The sequence below is a fragment of the Trichosurus vulpecula genome, chromosome 8 (assembly GCF_011100635.1).
Source record: "Trichosurus vulpecula isolate mTriVul1 chromosome 8, mTriVul1.pri, whole genome shotgun sequence".
Lineage (NCBI taxonomy): Eukaryota > Metazoa > Chordata > Mammalia > Diprotodontia > Phalangeridae > Trichosurus > Trichosurus vulpecula.
The window spans coordinates 63400123-63420615 of record NC_050580.1 but is presented as its reverse complement, the minus strand read 5'-3'; the positions used below and the strand labels follow the sequence as shown (position 1 = coordinate 63420615).

The 20493-nt window shown below is 41.1% G+C and overlaps 1 protein-coding gene across 1 annotated transcript in view; it reads right to left on the bottom strand.

The window, feature by feature from the left end:
* The window catches only part of LOC118828694 (heparan-alpha-glucosaminide N-acetyltransferase-like), a 378901-nt gene that overhangs the window by 329816 nt on the left and 28592 nt on the right, over positions 1–20493 (bottom strand). The window contains exon 4 of the mRNA XM_036735519.1: positions 9557–9684. Within this exon, the coding sequence (XP_036591414.1) occupies positions 9557–9684 (128 nt within the window). The remainder of the gene's footprint in view (positions 1–9556; positions 9685–20493) is intronic.

The following is a 20493-nucleotide window of genomic DNA, read 5'->3' as shown; positions in this document are numbered from 1 at the left end:
AATTTTCACAGAATTTCATAAAGGAAGACCAAACTACTTAGTGTTTTATGCATAAAGAATACCTAGGTAATCAATTCAAAGTATATTTCTGTACTGTAGGGGCCACATATTCTTTTAAATAAAATTCAATGTTTTGCTTTAAAAAAGTGTGGAATGGAGAAAAGACAAAGTCCTAGAGAAGAAAAAAGGGGGAAAAAGATAAACTGACCTGAGGTTTAGGACACAATTCCAAAAAGAACAAAACAAAACCAAAAAACAATGGTATTCTGCATCAGTACAGAAAGCCTTTTAATGTTATGGAAGCATTCAGATAAAAGGCAAATAAGGTGATGGAGAAAAAATATGGAAACCCAAGATTAATTTCGTGACAGAAGAGCTAAGAGCTGTGCTCTGTAGTACCTCTGATCACACATTGTGCTGTGGTGGCAGGATTGTTTACAGAACACATGTTCTACTCCCTAGGATTTATTTTTTTCATTTTGGTTCTTTTCTGACATACAAAATGAAGTTATCATGGCTGAAAGGGTAGTCTGGAAGCCCAAGCAAAAAAAAAATACAGTGCAGAGTTTTTGGATAGGGTTTTGGTACTAGCTGTGGGAGACAATGTCTTTGTTCTGATAAGACCCATTTAAATGTTTCTCATGCCTAAAACAGCAAGCTTTACCCCCCAAGTTAAACTTCAGGAACCAGCAAAATAGGGGAACCAGAACCACAGCTGGGGGAGGCCTACTTTTAAATGTGAAGTTTTACTTCTACCTGGAAAAGAGAGCCAGACACAAAAAAGCAGTCATTAAAAATAGTTCAGATTAGAAATAAGTCACTGCTAGTCCATATGCCTATGTTTATTGTTTCTTTAGAAATTGCTTATAATGGTATTCTCTCTTAATTCTGATGTTGTTGTTTGTCCTTCATTCTTGAAGAGAACCATGACATCAGGAAGGTGATGCCATGACTTGCAGATGAATTGGCTTTAAGTGAGGCAGGACTGTGCAAAGTCACCAGCCTCACTTTTTCCTTCGAAGCCATCTAGGTCCAGTGGCCAGATATGGATCAGGTAGCCTGGAGATGGCCCCCTAATTCTTAAGTGTAAATGTGGATAGCACTTAATAACGTTTCTACATTGTTTTCCAGAGCAGCTAGATGGCACAGCACTGGACAGAACCACCAGGTCTGGAGTCAGGAAGATTAATCCTCCTGAGTTCAAATCTGGCCTCAGACACTTACTAGCTGTATGACCCTGGGCAAGTCTCTTTTTACCTCAGTTTCTTCATCTGTAAAATGAGCTGGAGAAGGAAATGACAAACCACTCCAGCGTATCTACCAAGAAAACCTCAAATGAGGTCACAAAGAGTCAGACACTACTGAACAACAGCAACGAAATACATTGTTTTAAAATTAACTCTGAACTTGGAAACAGATGTCTTGAGTTCACGCCTCATATATACCCAAAATTACATGCCTAACTTGGGCCTCGGTCTTGTTAGCTATAAATGAAGGATAATATTTCTTGCATTACCCCTGTCACAGGACTGGTATTATAAGGAACAAATGAGATGACTCTGTGCTTGTTACTGTAAAGTTTATACAAGGACATGTTAATGTTATTATTAGTACATTTCTACGGGGAAAGAAAACATAATTGGCTACATCTTAGGCTTCATTTGCTTCTGCCTTTCCGTTGTCCTTCAATCTTCTTTCTCTCTCTTTCATCCTCAGTATCTCCTCTCTTCCTTGCGTGGAATCAACCTACCCATTAAGGCTATCCTACCTGAGCACCTGAGGGGTGCCTTGTATCAGCCACCAGAAGTGTAGGCTGGGTTCCTAAGAGGAACCAACCCAACTTAGAGGTTTGAAGTGGCAAAAATATCAGTGTTTGTGGAATGGGCATGAGTGTGTATGAGTGTGTATGAGTGTGTGTGTGTGTGTGTGTGTGTGTGTGTGTGTGTGTGTGTGTGTGTAGCACCCAGTTTTCAATTATTTGTAGTGGTAGAGGACTGAAATTTACAATAATGAAGCCTACTATGATAACCCAAACCATTCATTTGAGCCAAAACTTTAAGTTTTTCCACCATCAAATCTTCTACCAGCATTGCAAATAAATGGCATCACTCAGAACCATAACTAGCACAAGGCAAATTGCATGGAGCAAATCAGATTTTGAGCTGAGACCCTGAGGTCTAGGATGGCATATTTACCTGTTGGCAATCACCATCTCTACCCACATAGTGCAGCCTCCACCCCTAGAGGCATCATAGCATGACAGAAAGGGTACTAGATTTGAAGTCATTAAGACCTGGGTTCAAATGCTGCCTCAGACACTTACAAGGTATGTGACACCAAACAAAGCACTGAATGTCTCTATGACCCCCCTTTCTTCATTTGTAAAATGAAGGTATTAATGGTATGGAAAGGTATTATAAAATGAAAGTAACTTCTAAAGCCCCCTTTAGCTCTAAAATTATGCTCCTGTGCTCCATCACTAAGGCACCCCTCTCTTTAGCCTGCCTTCCACCCCACCAAATACCCCAGGCCACTCAGATCCCCCTTTTTCCAGTATGACTGCCCCCCTCCTCAATTATTTTTACCCTGGGGGAAAAAAATGTTCGGTTACTGGCTCTCAATTTGAGTTCTAACTCATCACTCTGCCTTGAGCTATTCACCATCTACAGGATTAGCAAGAAGTGACCTAAAGAGAGACAAAGATGCCAAATAATTCACCGACTACATGTCCAGCCCTCAAATAATGAGGACCAACTACCCTGTCTCCTTTTCCTCATTTCCTATGCAATCTCCTCCTGCCTTAGCCCAATACTACAATTATCCAGCTGCTGGTGAACAGCTGGAAGAATAATAAAGAAAGAAAAAAGAAAAATATGATCCCGTTTCATGTTTGGAAGATGTATTTGACAGAAGGACCCAGAAAGAAAATGATAGTGTAAGGCTTCAATGATTTCTCGAGGAAATGTTTTCTAAATGATTTATTCCTTTCCTGAGACTTTGTCTATGAATTTATGCTCTCTTTCTTTTCCTTTCTGGACTGTGGATGAGCAATGGCTCCACTGACAAGCCAGTAAATTTCCCCCAATGCTTCCTCTGGAAAAAAAAAAAAGAACAAGAAGAAGGAGAAGAAGACAATGAGGAGAAAACACTGCAAACATCGAATTCAATATGCTGCCATCCCCCTCCCCCTCTTCTCCAGAACATAAAGCCAAAATGAAAGAAAGGCACAGAGCCTGCAATGATACTTTCCAAGATGAGACTGGTCCTGTTTAAATTAAAATAAATGAATGCAACTTCCGTAGGCTGACTCACACACAAAGGCCCTGGAAGAAATCAGCAGTGTTCATCTGCCTTTCCCCAAATGGGAGCCTGGGCCCTTGAGTAAATTTGGCCAAAGAGGACCTCAGATCCAGCCCGGCCACCTCGATTGACCTTGATTGCCCCAAAGCCTCCATAACCACCTCAAAGGTGGGGGTGGGGGAGGTTTGGGGGGAAGGTAAGAGCTATTCCTGGAATGCTCGGAAAGTGTAAGATAAACCTTAAGAAATGTTGAAGATGGCTCATCAGCATCATCATCATCACAACAGCTAGTGTTCATATAGCGCCTACTGTGTGCTAAGCACTTTACAAATAGCATCTCATCTGCTCCTCACAACAATGCAGGGAGGTAGGGACTATTATTATCTGCATTTTACAGTTGAGGAAACTGAGGCAAATAGAGATTTAAGTGACTTACCCAAGATCATACAGCCAGTAAGTATCTAAAGCTAGATTTGAGCTTAAGCCTTCCTGACTCAGACCCAGAGATTTTCTACCGTGCCACCAAATGCATTCATCTAATTCACTCAAGTATTTCTTGATCATTATCTACTATGGGCTCAGCATTTTACCAATCACAGGGGTAGATACACAGAAATACTGGCCTCATGGGAAGGACTCAGCCGAAGGGCATCTCAGGCTGCAGGCTCCCTTTCTGGGATTATTTCACCTTCACACATTCTTTGTTCCAGCCAAACTCACCAACTTGCTACTCTCTGACCTGAACCTTTCTACCTTCTGCCTCCATGCCTTGGCCCTGGCTCTCCCCACCCACCCCCCACAATGCTCCCTCCTGCCCCTCCTCCCTTTAGAATCCTTAGCTTCCTTCAGCCTCAAGTGCCATTTCTTGCTTAAAGCCTTTCCTAGTGCTCCTAATTGTTGGCACCTGCCCCCTCCATCAATCACCTTCTATTTATTTGTCTGTGTGCCTGCCATACACACACAACTAGTAGAAGGTAAGCTGCACGAAGGCAGGGGCTGTTTTCTGGTTTTATACCTATACATCTCACATGGTGTCCAGTATATTATGGTCCATAATAAAATCTTGTTAATAACAACAATGGCAATATTTTCAGGGCATTTTTCCATCACAAAGCCCTTGACGTGCATTTCCTCATCACCACCTTGTGAGTTCAGCAGTACAAGGTTTTTTATGCCCACTTTATAGATGAGGAAATCAAGGTTCTGAAAAGTAAAGAGATTAATCCAAAGTCACGTAGCTAATAAATGGCAAATACAGGACTTGAAATACACCATTCTTTCCTGTGTTCCTTCTCTTGAGGTTGCGATCTAGCTGGGGCCATAAGGCTTGTACATCTGAAAGTTAAATAATTAGACAGGAAATATCATGCAGCAGTCCGTGCCAAGTGTCAGACAAGTGGGACAAACAATAAATGCTTATGATTCTAGAGGATGGAGAGATTATTGAGGACCGAAGTAGTCAGGGAGAAATGTATTTAATGGCCAGTTGCCAGTAAACATTCACTTAAGTTCCCCCTCTCTCCCCCTTCCCGATCTTCCTTTCTTCCTTGGAAGATCTCCTACCCACCCACCAAGATTCAACATCACATAATATAAAAATAAGCTTTTTAAAAAATGTCAGGTTGCTTCCCTGTCTTCTGCATATTCATACAGGCCACCTTCCGATATGGTTCTCCAAATCCAGAGTGTCTCAGCTTTAGACTAAACCCTGTCTGTCCCCCAGGTCTCTTCATCCCGAGAGTCACCTTGGAATCTCTTACTCCCTTCAAGGTTTGGCCCAGGTGTCCCCTCCCCATTTCCTGACTCCCTTCCCAGTTGTGAATGTTCTCCCCTTTATGAAATCACTCAGACCATCCTCTCTCCAAGTCCAGAACTCTATCCTCTGTCTCTCAAAACAGAACCAATCTTCACATGAATTCTGCTAAGGTGTTTAGTTTTTATCCCTGGTGCCAAGATGGCGGCTAGGAGATGCCGTAGTACAAAAAGCCCTGGACTTGGAGCCATGAAGACCTGAGTTCAAATGTGACCTCAAATCCTCACTAGTTGGGTGACCTTGGGCAAATGCCTCAGTTTTCTCATCTGTAAATGGGGATAATAATAACAGCATCCACTTCCCAGAGTTATGGTGAGGATACAATGAGATAATGCTTGTAAAGTGTGTTGTAAACCTTAAAGCACTGTATAAATGCTAGTTATTATTAAGGCAGTCTCCAGGGTCTTAGACTCTCCCTTAAATAACCTGTACACCAAACACTTGGAGAACCGCTGCACTGGGCAAACCAACAGATTAAATGTGCCAACAAGTTCCCTAGTCCACCCAGTGGGGCCTTCCTAATGTTATCGCTTCCTGCTGAAGTGCTCATACTCCATCCTAAATGCAAAGAGAACATCTCGTGTGGCCTCAGTATCAGTTTCCTCATTTGCAAAATAGGAGAGTTAGACTAGAGCAGGGGCTCTCAACCTTCGCTATGTCATGCATCCAGTTGGCAGTCTAGTGGACCCCTTCTCAGAATAACGTGTTTAAAGTAAAGTATAATTTATACTTTATATTATAACTATCATATTATAGCATAATATCAGTAGTATAGCATAAATATTATAAGCATAATAATAAAATGAAGTATAAAGTATAATAAAGCATAAAATTAAATTCATAAAACTGCAAAGGGAACCAATCCTACTGCAATAAAAATGTATTTTTGGCTAACCAAGTTTACTGACCCCAGAAATCCATCCATGGATCCTAAGTTAAGAACCCCTAAACTAAATGATCTCCAAGGTCTCTTCCAGCTCTAACACTCTCTGATCATATCTTGGTTCTTTTTGTTTTCGTTTTTGAGTCAGCTATGATTGAAGTCACATTCCGTCTCTCACGCAGGTTCTCTCCCTATCAGCAGCAGGATGGTTAAATGATAACCCTTATCAGTAAAGGATATTCAGCCACTGTTTTATTTTACCAGCAGTCTGGCTCATACTCTAACGCCTTCCCCCTGTGCCCATCAAGAAATGTTGAGCTAAATAAGGGAAAATCGATAGACTGAAATAAGCTAGCCTTCTATAGATCACTCAAAATGGATTATTACAAAGATTTTCTGATGACTGGCACTTGGAGCCTGGAATGTCAATTCATCTCAAGTCCCATTGGCTCCCGAAGAGAATGAGTTTTGATTATAATTTAATCCAATAGAGGAGTACTATGAGCCTAGCACTATGCTAAGTGTTGTGAGAAAGTAGGAAAAAAATGCCTTCTACTCTAAAGCACTTCCTAAGTCGAAAAAGATAATGATAACGTTACCTGCCTTATATGGCACTTTCTGTACATTATTTTATTTGATCTCCTCAATAATCTTGTGAGACAGGTGATAGGATTCCCATTGTACTGTTGAGGAAGTTGAGATTTGGGGTATAGTTGGCCAAAGCCATACAGATTTTAATGAAGGGTGGTGAGACTCCAGGAAAAGGCATCTGATCCTAAGTCTGTGTAGTTTTCATTATAAGAATCATAGAATTGGGGGGCAGTTAGGTGGCATAGTGAGTAGAGCACTGGCCTGGGAGTCAGGAGGACCTGAGTTCAAATTTGGTCTCAGACACTTGACACACTTGCTGTGTGACCTTGGGCAAGCCACTTAGCCCCAATTGCCCTGCCTTCCCTCCTCCCCCCAAAAAGTAAAATAATAATAAAAAAATTTAAATTAGAAAAAAAAGAATCGTAGAATTGGGAGGGTCTTTAGGGGTCATATATTCCAATCTCCTCCCCATTCAAGAATATTTTCTATGTCAACTAATGTAGTGGGTAAAAATTCCAGGGAAACTTATTTTGCTTCAATGTAAAGAATAGTTCCAATCTCCTACCTATCTCCTATGCCTTTGTATGGGGAACAATGCATTTAGGGAATGGCAAGTAGGTCAGTTGATGCAGAAGAGATTCCTGCATGGTGAGGAGGTTGGAACTATTCTTTGCATTAAGGCAAAATAAATTTCCCTGGAACTTTTGCTTGCTGTTTACTTCCTCTTTCTGGAGCAATACAGAAACAGTCAATTTTCTTTCTCCTCCGAGACAGCCTCAGATATATTAAAACAGCTATAATGTCCTCCCCAATGCTTCTGTCCTCCAGCCTCAATAGTCAAGCAAAATATTCCGTTCAACTGGTCACCAAATGATGTGATTATGAATCAGATAAGGTAATATAATATAAAACTATACTATGGTATAAATGTAAAACAAATACACAAAACAAAATCCAATCTGATCCAAGCATTTATTAACCAAGCATTTATTTATTAATTATTAATTATCACCAGCCACGTGCAAGGTACTCTGCTAGATGCTGGTACTACAAAGACAAAAGGTGTGTGTCTGGGGTGGGAGGGGGAGGGCAGGGAATAAGTATGTATTAAGAACCTACTGTTTGCCAGGCACTGTACTAAGTGCTTTAGGAATATTATCTCATTTGATCTCAAACAAACAAGATTCCCTGCCTTCACCTAGCTAGCTTACATTCAGCTAGGAAGTATACTGGAAAACTAACAGTCACCTAAGAAAAATGGCTTACATTGCTAAGAGCATGAAACCATTTTTAGAAGCCAAAGACTCTTTACTGCTAGTGCTACGTGTCTGTTCCTCATCTACCACTTACAAACATCAACAACCAGTTTGCTCCTCCAAGTCCTTGGTCTTGCCTTAGAGCACAGCCCAGGCTCCCCAATTCCTCCTTCCAAGTAGCTCTTGCATCAGTTTGTGGTTAGCAGCTTTTCTTCCCCATGCCACACAGAAAAAATGAAAAAAACAATCAGAGATTTTACTTACCTCTTTTCAAAGATTTCCATTCCTTCAATTGATATATGGGTTTATTAAAGCTTCCATCATATAGGATAGGGATTGTACCTGTGATTTCCTTGGAATAGGGGACTCCTACATGAGAAGACTTTCAACCAATGAATCTTCTAAGATCTCATAGACATGCCTAGACCATTGACTGAAAGATTAAATGATTACCAGAGCCAGTACCAGAAGCAGGTAGTGGCACAGGGGATAGAGTCCAGAAGACCTAAGTTCAAATCTGACCTCAGACACTTAATAGCTGTGTGACCCTGGGCAAGTCACTCAACTCATACCTATCTCAGTTTCCTCAGCTGTAACATGTGGATAATAATAGTACCCATTTCCCAAGGCTATGAGAAGAAAGGGGGGTACAAAAGGGAGTTAGTGGTGGTGTTGCTTACAAAAAAAAGGTCATCAAAGCATTTTTAAAACACACAAATGAGAAGAAAAGGAAATTCAGAGGGAAACATAAACAGGCAGGACAGCTTTGAAAGTAACATGTTGAAATTTTTTAGCTTTTTTAAAAAGGAAATTATACACAACAGGGATTCATGGCTTCACATATAATCCTCTTTTGCTGTTCTACTTTGTATATGGAAATTGTAGCTAATTATTTTGGTGTTCAGTTCAGAATTTTAAAAATTATGTTAAAGAATATATATCTCAAAAGCGACATTTATGCTTCCAAGAATTTAATAGGGTCAACTGTTTGCCCCCAAAGTAGCTTCCCTAAGCTTAAGCACCAACATATATAGTCTCATAGAATTTATATGCTCAGAACGTGTCAGCAGTGAAAGGAACTTAAGAGAGCTTCCATTCTAACCCCTTCATTTTACGAATGAAGGAGCAACGAGCCTTAGAATAGGGAAATGGCTTTGGTAAAAATCACACAGGTGACCATACAGGACTAGTCACTCCCAGTGGCTTTCTATTACCTCCAAGATCACATACAAAATTCCCTGTTTGGCATACAAAGAGTTTCCTCCTATCTTTCCAGTCTTCTCATACCTTACTCCCCTCTATGTACTCTTCAATCCAGTGACACTGGCCTCCTGGCCATTCCATGAACAAGACACTACATCTCTTAGCTACAGATAGTCCCTCTAGCCATCCTTCATTCCTGGAATTCTCTCTTCTCCACTCTCTACTGACCTCTCTGCCTTCCTTTAAGTCCCAACTAAAATCTCATTTTCTTATAAGAAGTCTTTCCCAACCTCTCTTAATTCTAGTGCCTTCCCTCTCTTAATCACTTCCTATTTTTCCAGTATATAGCTTGTTTGAACATATTTGTTTGCTTATTATCTCCCTCATTGGACTGAGGGCAGGGACTGACTTTTGCCTTTTTTTGTATCCCTAGACTTTGGCGCAGTGTGTGGTGCATACTAGTCACTTAAGAAACATTTATTGATTATTGACAATCCAGAGCATACTTACAGATATAGCCATTCTGAGGGTCACGGTCCTTTCTGAAAGTACAAAACAACCCACTCTCATTCTGTCCTGGAGGCCAGGGCTGGACCGACACTGAGTACCAACCATGATCTCCATAGAACTCACTCCAGCTGTGTATGAAAAAATAAGAAAAGCGTATTTCTCATGTGAACACTTGATTTGCATATTTTATGTCAAAATTCATCACACACAGGAACTAAATTTGGGTGTGTGAAGATTTATAGCCTCCTTTTTAGGAGAATCTGCAACCATTCTGGCTACTCCTTAAAAAAAAAAAACAACCAACACCTTTCACTTAAGACTCTCATCCTTTCAAGTTATCATTCATTTCTCTCCTTTGTTTCATTATATTAAACTCCTAGAAAGAAGTCTACTCTCCCCTCCTCTTCCTCTCCTTCCTTACTACATACTTAGTCTCAACCACTCATTGTCTCGTTTTCATCTGCTAACATTCTACTAAAACTGTCCTCTACAAGGTTGCCAATTATCTCATAACGGCTTGATCTGATGGTTGTTATTCAAATGCTCAAAGTTATATCACACCTGTGCCTGTGGAGAAACCACAGAACCACAGAATCTTGGAGCTGGAAGATGCCTCAGAGGTCACCTGTTCCAACCTTGTCCAAATACCCACCTCTACCATATCCCCTTTATCCACATCCTCTTGATTTTATAAGAAGGGGTTTATGGCTTCTACTCCCTCCCAAAGTAGCCGATTCTACCTTGTGATAGCGCTAATTCTTAGAATTGAGTGTTAGAGTAATTTGCTCAAGGCCGTACAGCTAGTAATGCTAATACTTCAAAATTCAGGTGTTCTAATTCCAAATTAGGGGCATCAAGGTGGCCCACTGGATAGAATACTGGGCTTGGGATCAGGAAGATGCCTTTTCATGACTTCAAATTTAGCCTCAGATATGTACTAGCTCGGTGACCCTGGGCAAGTCACTTAACCCTGTTTGCCTCAGTTTCCTCATCTGTAAGATGAGCTGAAGAAGGAAATGGCAAACCACTCCAGTATCTCTGCCAAGAAAACCCCAAAATGTGTTTGTTGGACACAGCTGAAAATGACTCAACAGTGTAAACAGCAGCAGCAGCAATTCCAAAATCACTTCCTCATTTCTCCTATCAAAACAATACCCCAACCATCCTATTTCCTTTTTTCTCTCACTCCATGCCCTGATTCATTAGAAGTAGATGCTTAAATAATGCTTACTGAAGAAGCTTGGCTTTGTTACTTAGGGGTTTCCAAGGGGAAAGTGAGACAAAGATCACCAGCATTTTCCAGCCATCACACCCATTGTCATTTGTGTAGACCAGAAGAACATGATGATAGGAAGGAGTTTAAAAGTTTCCTCCTTCAGTATATCACTCAGCTCCTTTTCCATTTGAGGAAGCAGAGTCCTGAACACATTTCTTTAGCTAGGGAGGTATAAGACCCAAGAACTAAGACTAGTTTTAGGGCGTATTACCTGAGAGTTGAATAAGAGGAGATAGTAAAGTTAATAAAAATATGAGAAATGTCAAACAAAAGAGTTCATATAACAAAAGTAATCTTAGCCTGGGCCTTTGTTTCAATGTGGTGCAGCCTGGTTGAACAGAAGAGATTCTTACCATTGGCCTAAAAGGACAACAAAAAGAATTGAAGGTTCAAAATCATCTATTAAAAAGGTTTGACTAAGGACAGCAGGGAAGAGGCTTACTAATCCCACCACCTCCAGCAGATGGAAGATAGCTCATCAGGCAGCCGTGAAGATAGCATGCCAGCTAAGGCCTATTACTGAGGCACAATAGAAGACCACAGAAAAACAGACCAAAAGAGTTGTAGCCTTTCCTGCAGGGGAGAGGCTTTTTAAGCGGAATACTCCAATACAGCATGGATAGTGGTTGAAAGAGCGGGTTAACTAACAGAGCTGTAGCTCTCCCTGCAGAGGAGAGTATTGCTAACCACAGCATCCCTAGTGGATGATAACTAGATAGCTGAAGATTAGCAAGAACAGAAATACTCACTAGAGAGTTTTTGATATGAAATTGCTGGCAAGGATCAGTAAAAAAAAAAAACAAAAAACAAAAAACAGTGATGGAAGGTAGCAGGTCCAGCAGAGAGCAATGAGGTGACAGCCACAGCTTGGTAGCATAGGAAGTATAAGTATGAGAGGGGCAATCTATGTCTGTGCCCTGGTCACATATATTTCCTTTTTGTGCACCCTATCATACTATCAAGCTTCTTCATTCAACAGCCTTGTTAAATAGGCCAGCTAGGTATTACCATGTCCATTATACATATGTAAAGGGCAAGAAAGTGGCTTGCCCAGGTAACACCCAAGGTCACAGAGCTAAGTTGAGATGCAGTGTCTTGGTTTTCTACCTCTTAACACCAACTTTCTCTATACCATGCTTCTTTCTCTGGCTGATAGCTCTCTGAGTGGGTCTGAAATATGTTGATACAGGCAAAGAGGTAAAGACAAGTGAGAAAGAAAACAGAAGCCATCTCTACGTTGCCTGACTCATCAGAAAACAAAGAAAAACAGGAGGCAATTTATCCATTAGGCTTCTACCCTTTCCAATTGGGGAAACAGAATTTTGGTCTCTTAACTACCCTGAGGCCAAAATCAAATCAGCCCCACAAAAGCTGGGGGAGGAAATGGAGCTTCTGGAAATACATGGGATCATTAGGAAAAAGAAGCAGAGACAGGGACAGATTTGAGTCCTGAAATCACCTTAGACGATGAATGCTAGGCAAGCCTTACTGCTTCAAGAGTGACCTTTCAATCCTGCTCTACTCTGAATCACACGCTTAGCAGTGGCTTTTCCAAACCCCCAACATTCTCTCTTCCCAGATGGCCTCACCTCCTACTCTACTGAGAAAATTCAAGGACAATTCATTGTGAGTCCCTTCAACTCCCCCTACTCTTCACATAAAACCCTTCTGCATCAACATTCAGCATCTCCTCTTTGCTGTAGTCTCTGAGAAGGAGGCCTTTCTCCTTGCCAAGGCACCTGTCCCCTTTTCTTGTGCTCTCAATCCTATTCCCTTCAACTCCTCCAAAAACTCATCATTCTCTCATTCACTTCAATTATTCAATTATTAATAAGGCCCTTACAAATACAGGATACTATGTTAAGCGCTGAGGGTACAAGGACGTGAATGAAATGAAAAACAATCCCTGCCCTCAGAAAGTTTATATTCTACTGGGCACTAGAGAAACAGATAAATCCAACGAATTTGAAAAGAAGAGAACATTTATAACCGTGTGATCAGGAAATGCTTCCAGGAGGAGGTAGCACCTGGGCTGAGCCCTGAAGGAAGATATTAACCTCATACTGGTCCAGTCCATCAACAAGCTTTTATTATTAAATCTCATTCTGTGCAAGGAACTATACTAGGTGGTTTCTAAAGCTCTTTTCAGCTCTAGAATTGTGTGATCTTCCAAATCTACCTCTATCTCTAACATGGGCTAAGCTCTAAAAATAACCCTAAATTTAAAGTGGCCCCTAACTCTGAGCCCCATATAAACCCACCCCTCTCAAGGGTGTTCACTCCTAGTCTAGCTTAAAAAAAACTTCATTTTTTTCAATCAAAAAGCATTTTCCCCCTCTTCTTTCCACTTCTCATCTTCATGAAGAAAACAAAACCCTTGTTATAAGTATGCATAATCAACCAAAACAATTCATGCAAGGACCACATCCAAAAAATATATGTCATTCTTCATCTTGAATTCGTCACCTCTTTGTGGGTCTAAGAGTCTCTGAATCCTAGGGGTACCTTCCAGGGATTACAGCCTGCCAGGAATGAAGGATCCCCAGCAGAGAGAGAAAGGAGGGAGGCAAGTCTAGGAGCGAGCCAAGTTTACCTGGCAAATACCTAAAAGCCCCCTCCCTCCTACAGGTGATATTGGAGGCCCTTGAGAACAGGATGACACTTCAAATAGATCTGCCATTGATACACATGTGCAGACATTTCTAGAGCCACCCAGCTCATCTCCATTGTCTTACTATCTAACAGCTTTTTCCCTACATTATGATCATGTTCAAGTCCCTCCCATCTTAAAAACAAGCAAAAAACAAAAAAAACCTTTTACCCAATGCAGCCATCCTGTCTTCCAGGCATCAAAAAAGAAGCCAGTAAATAGGGAAAGACTAAAAATTAGAAGGAGACAGAGAAAGACACACACACACACACACACACACACGTATGAAAAGGGAGATCAAATTTTCAATCTGGTTACCTCCCTACAGCCCACAAACACACTCATGTCTCCTCTTTTAAAAAATACTCCTACTGTCTACTAGCTTATCATCCTATATATCTCTCCTCCCCTTCAGCTAAACCCCTTGAAAATAATATATAAAAGCCACTCTCTAGTTGGCCAAAGTATATAAACAGGAAGTTTTCCAAAGAAACCAGGCTTTTAAACAGCCATATGAAAAAATGCTTAAAAAAATTTACTGACAGAGAAATGCAAATTAAAGCAACTCTGAGATTCGACCTCACACCATCAGATTGACAAACATGACACAAAAGGGAAATGACAAATGTCGGTGGGTCTCTGGGAAAACAGATACATTGATGCATGGAACGATTGGATTGTGAAGTGGTTCTGCCATTCTGGAAAGCTATGTGGAACTATGTCCCAAGAATCACTTCACATTGATCCAGTGATATAGGTCTATACACCAGAAAGATCAAGAAAAAGGAAAATGACTCATCTGTAAAAACACGCACACATGTGCACGCACACACACACACACACACACACACACACCCACACACACACATTTATAGAAGCTTTTTTATAGTGACAAAGAACTGGAAACTAAAGGGGAGTCTATCACATGGAGAATGGCTGAACAAATTATGGGATATTATTGCATTGTAAGAAATTACAAAAGAGTTGAATTCAGAGAAACTTGGGAAGACTTGTATGAAGTAAGTGATTCAGAGTGAAGTGAGCTGAACCAGGAAAACAAATGTATACTGTAACAAAAGCATTGTAAAGACAACTAACTTTGAAAGCCCTAAGAACTCTGATGAATGCAACGACAAGTCACAATTTCAGAGGATCAATGATGAGGCATGCTACCCACCGTCTTGTCAGAGACAGAATGGACTCAAGGTGAAGAACAAGAAATGAATTTTTTAACATGAACAATGTGGGAATTTGCATATTAGTGAAAATGATTTTTTTCTTCTTTTTCTAGTGGGGGGAAATCAGAAGGGAAAAAATGGATGTTCACTGATTGAAAAAACAAAATTCTTTGAAGCTGTCTGTATTTAGTGCCTTTACTTCCTCTCTTCTATTTTCTCCCCACTTCAATCAGTCTTGGAAACCCAAGTACCAAAGTGATTTTCCCAGTAGATCTGACTATATCTGACCATGTCACTTACCTACTCAATAAACATCAGAGGCTCTTTCCTCATTCACCACCTTTGTTTGACCTTCGAGACAAGATGGGTTTTTCGGAACTTCTCAGAGCTCTCCTACATTTTACTCCCTTCTATTACACAGGCTTACATGCCTACTTGCTGTTCCTCTCCCAACTCCCTGCCATTGAACTGACTAACCCATGCCTGGAAGGCTCTCTCTCCTCACCGCTGCCTCTTAAAATTCCTAGTTACCATCAAGAATCAGTTCAAGTTCCACTTTCTGCGGAAGGAAGGGGCTATAGTGGCCTTTCTTTGTATTCCCCGTGCTTAAATACAGCATCTGGCATATAGCTAGTCATTTTCAGTCGTGTCTGACTCTTCATGACCCCATTTAAGGTTTCTTGACAAAGACACAGGAGTGATTTGTCATTTCCTTCTCCAGCACATTTGACAGGTGAGGAAACTGAGGCAAACAGGGTTAAGTGGCTTGCCCAGGGTCAGTAAGTGTCTGAGGCCATATCTGAACTCAGGAAGATGAGTTCCTAGATGAGTCTTCCTGACTCCAGGCCTGGCCCTCCATCCACTGCACCACCTAGCTGCGCCAAGTATGTGGTAAGCACTCATAAATGCTTATTGGCTGTCTTGTACATAGTAAGCACTTAATAAATGCTTGATTCATTGATTTAAGGTTTTCTAGAGTTTGAGTCCACAACCTACCTTTCAAGTCGTATTCCTATTATATTCCTCTTTCTACACTCTGCTTTCCAACCAAACTAAGAAGCTCAACTAGCCACCCCTGAATTGACGTTCCATCTCCAGCTTCCATTTATTCAAACAAGTCAACCCCCATGCCTAGATTTCACTCACTTCTGAACTTTGTACCATCTCTCAAGGCTCACTGCAGGTGCTATCTCTTCTGTGACACCTTCTCTGATTCCCAACCCCACTCTCACTGCCTCCCATACAGACAATATATACCAGATGTTACTGCTGCCTCCTCAAATGACTTTATATTTACTATCTGTGGACATGCTGCATCCCCTAAACAGAATGTAAGCTCCTGGAAGAGAAGGACTATATTGTTTTTATCTCTGGACCCTCCCAGAGCAGCACAATGCTCTTTGGACACGGTTAGTTAGCGTTGAGGCAGGGGAAGGGGACAAAGGAACAAAGAGATCAGTGATCTTGATTTGGATCTCATCATGGAAATCTCACCAATGCAACTCAGCAACTCATTTCTCACTTACAGTATTAAAACAGGGGTTCTTAACCTTTTCTGTATAAGGCATCCCTTTGCCAGTCTGATGGAGCTTATTAAACCCTTCTCAAAATCATGTTTTTAAATATATAAAATATAAAGCAATTACGATAAATTATAATTACAACAATATAATTACAATAAAATATGATGTAATTACAAAGGAAATCAATTACATTGAAAGCTATCCAGACATTTTTTTTTTGTTTTGTTTTGAGATGGGGGAAGGCAGGGTAATTGGGTTTAAGTGACTTGTCCAAGGTCATACAGCTAGTAAGTGTGTCAAGTGTCTGAGGCCGGATTTGAACTCAGGTCCTCCTGACTCTAGGACCGGTACTCTACTCACTGTACCACCTAGCTTCCCCATCCAGATATTTCTTAAAATAAATTTATCAATCCCAGATTAAGGTTACCCCTCAGTGGAGACACTGAGAGGTTAGATAACTGGTCCATAGTCACACAGCCACATGTATCAATATTGGGACTTGAACCTAGATCTTCTTGCCTCCAAGGCCCACTCTCTAACCATTATACCATGCTGCTTCTCTGCTTTGTATACAATAGGAACTTCATATTTATTGAACTAAATTGGATCCAAAAAGACCCAATTGAATGACTATTTCTTGGGAATATTTTATGTGAGATCCATGCTTTGGATATATCTTAGAATAGATTTCCTTTGAGGCTCTTTCTACCTCTGGGATTCTGTGGTTCTGTTCGGTGGCTCTGCTGGGAAAAACTATTTCCCAGAATGACATATATTGACCCAGCTTTAATTTCAGATTTATTAAGCTTGGGAAGGGACCAGTCTCAGATACATGGGCAAAAATCAATCCTTGTTTGGTTTAATATGTTTGTTAACCCAGTTGTCAGAAGTGAGTCGATTTTAAGAACGTGCCAATTGCTCGGTTAACTGATCAAGTACAAAATGTGAGCGTTTGGCCAGTGGACAGCTGTGGTTTATTCCCTTGCATTTAAGACTCCAGGATACTATAGAATAATCCCAAGCAATTCTGTAGCCAGATTCACTGATTAAAAGAAAGTGGCTCATTCTTTTAGCTACTGAGACCTGGGCCAGAAGCCCCCATTTCCAAGGAAGACTCCTATAAAGGGACACCTGAGGACCACAGCAGAGCAGGTGAGAGGGTAAGGGAGAAACTAAACCCTTCCCTTTATCAGTGACCTAAATACTAGGCAGAGAAAAAATCCAGGCACCTCCACCCACACCCCAACATTAGAGAACAAGACCAGATGAAAGAGGATGTAAAGATATAAGCAGAATTGGTTGAGTGAGTGGGATAAGCCTAGAGAAGACAGAAAGGGGCCTTGATTACTCTTCAGTCCCATAAGATGAACAAGTTATGCCTTGGAAATAGATCCAAGGGTAAAACCGGTAGACTAGGGCTGATTCCAAATAAACAGGACCCGTTTGCTAAGGGCTGAGGATAGAGTGAGAACTAAGGTGATAATGTACCCTTAGAGAGTAGTGCTAACCTCAGAGGATCCGAAGTCTTCCCTGAAATCAGGGCCCAAGCTTTTTATCTCCCAACACACAATTATGACACTTGTTTGTATCAACAATGCCTCTGCCTGTACAGAGGGGTGACCATTAGTCAATCCACCCCACTGTCCTCCACCAAAACAAGCTTTCATCAATATCAGTTCAGGGTCCCCATCTTATATAGTCCCCAAACTCTAGCCTAGCCCTGAGGAAAACACAATCAGGGAGCTCAGGAAGCTATCCTGATATCACTACTTATCACCCTGACTTTCCTTTTTCCGTTACTGACATGGAAATGGCAGCATGGTGACCATTCACTCAGTCACCCATGCTTGTTGGCTCAGTGTTACATTTGCCTCTTCCTTCTAACCTTATTTTTTATATCTAAGTAGTTACTGCGTCCAGGCAATTCTACCTGTACCTTTCTTGAATCCATCCCCTACTCTCGAATTCTGTTCCTAACACTAATTATTCAGACCCTCATTACAATCAACCACGACCATTCTCAAAGCCTCCTAATAGGTTCTGACATTCACTTTCTTCCTACCCCCAATCCATCCTTGACTTCCTTGCCAGATTTATCTTCCTCATGTAAGTTCACCACTTCATTCCTCTACCTAAAAGTCTTTAATATGGAACTCAGGTCTTCCTGACTCCAAGCCCAACATGCTTATCCATCTCCCCACCTACTTACCTTTACTTGCCCTTTTAGGGAAGAGCAAATAACCCAGTCTGGACTAAAAATTAGGATACATATGAAGGAGTACTGGGAAATAAACCTTGATTATGGAGGGCCTTACAAGCCAATCCAAGTAGTCTGGACTTTATTCTAAAGGCAATGGGAAGTGATTTAAGGATTTCGAATGATGCAATGATCTTCTCAGAGCTATACTCTAAGGAGACCAGAATAGCAGTAGAATATAAGATGTATTTAAGGGGCTAAAGACTGAGGAAACTCCTACAGTACTATCCAGGCAAGGGGTATTGAGAGCAGAGACTACAATGGTCTCAGTCAGCATGGGAGTGAAGAGATGGAAGCATTTGTCAACTATGTGAATGTAGGAGAATGAGTGAAAAAAGAACCAGGGATGACTCCCAAGATTTGGAGCCTGAGTAAACAAGATCACCAGTAGCAAAAAATTCAAGGGCAGACCTGAGTTGATCAATTTTATTCTAAAGATAAAAGGTTATCTTGGGGCAGCGAGGTGGCACAGTGAATAGAGCACTGGCCCTGGAGTCAGGAGGACCTGAGTTCAAATCCGGCCTCAGACACTTGACACTTACTAGCTGTGTGACCTTGGGCAGGTCGCTTAACCCCAACTGCCTTGCCTTCCCCCCTCCAAAAAATAAAATAAAGTGAGTATGTAAAAAAAAAGCTTATCTTACACATAAGTCATAGGCTTGAAGCTGAGAGGGACTTTAAAGTGGAGGCACCTACATGGAACAATAAAGAGAACTCTGGACTTGGAGTCAGGAAGGCCTGTACTCAGATCTTAGCCACTGACTAGCTGTGGGACACTGGGCAAACCTGGGATTTGTTTCTGTAATATGGAGGGGGAACTCAATGACTTCTAGCTCTAAACCTATGGTCCTCTAAATCCAACTGCTATATTTTAGCAACGAGGAAACTGAGTTCAAGAAAGGTTTAGTGACTTACCCAGGGTTACAGAGCTAGAAGCTGTCTGAGGCTAGATTTGATCTCTTCACAATAGAGGTTAGACTAGCTAATTTCTCATTTCTACTGAGGGAAAAATGTAAAGAACTGAGCTGACATAGAACCTACATTGTATTGCATGTCGTCTTCAGGGGGAAGGGAGGAAGAGAGGGAGGGAGAGAAAATTTGGAACCCAAAAACTTGTGGAACTGAGTGTTAGAAATTAAAAATAAAAGATAAATCAATTCCACATTTTGCTTGGTTTTTAATACTCTTTAAATAAAAATAAAGAACTGAGCTGACATTGAGACATGAAGATCTTAGTTTAAGTTTAGAGGAGACCAAAAAAACCCTTTTAGATAGAATTGAACATTATTATGAGATAAACTGTGGAAATGTCATCTCTAGAGAACTTCTCAAATACAGCAGACTCTTCTGCCAGGAATTATTTGACCATGGTCCTGTCCAGAAACAGAGGAAGAGATAAGATGACCTCAGAACCCCCTCTGACCCATAGAATTTTATGAGTCTCTGTATATGCCAGTCTAGGTCACTCTGGTCATTAATAGAACTAGGCTTAGAAGCCAGGTTAATTAATAAAATCTCTTTCGTTCTGATGACTGTAGATTATCATAATGGATAGAATTCCTGGAATTTTTCCCTGAATTTCCCCTCCACTTAAAATTTTCAATTAAGAAAATGGCTGAGGCAGTTTTCTGGTGAGTTTCCCAAAGTGTAGCCAAAGGCTTTTCATCTCCCCCAAAGCATCTGGCCTGCTTTAACTAAGGGCCTCAGCCAAGGACCTCACCCTAAAGGGAGCCACGCAAGATTCTGGGAGTCAGAGAGGGAAGCACAGCTGTTAGATCAGCTTAGCAGATGACCAAAGATCAGCCAAGAGAGGAGAGGAGTCAAGTGCTGAAATCCTCAAAGGTCTTTCCCATAACTGCAGAACACCGAAAGACAATTCCTAAGGAGCGAGCAAAGTTGGAAAGAAAATCCTGGGGGTAAATTGAAAGTTCAGTCCTGGCTGCCAGGGAAGCAGCTGATGTCCTAAGTGAACACTTCCTAATTGCATTTACAAGACAACACCACAAATGTGTAATCAAATCTCACTAGGGAACTTGACCTTCTCAATGGCTTT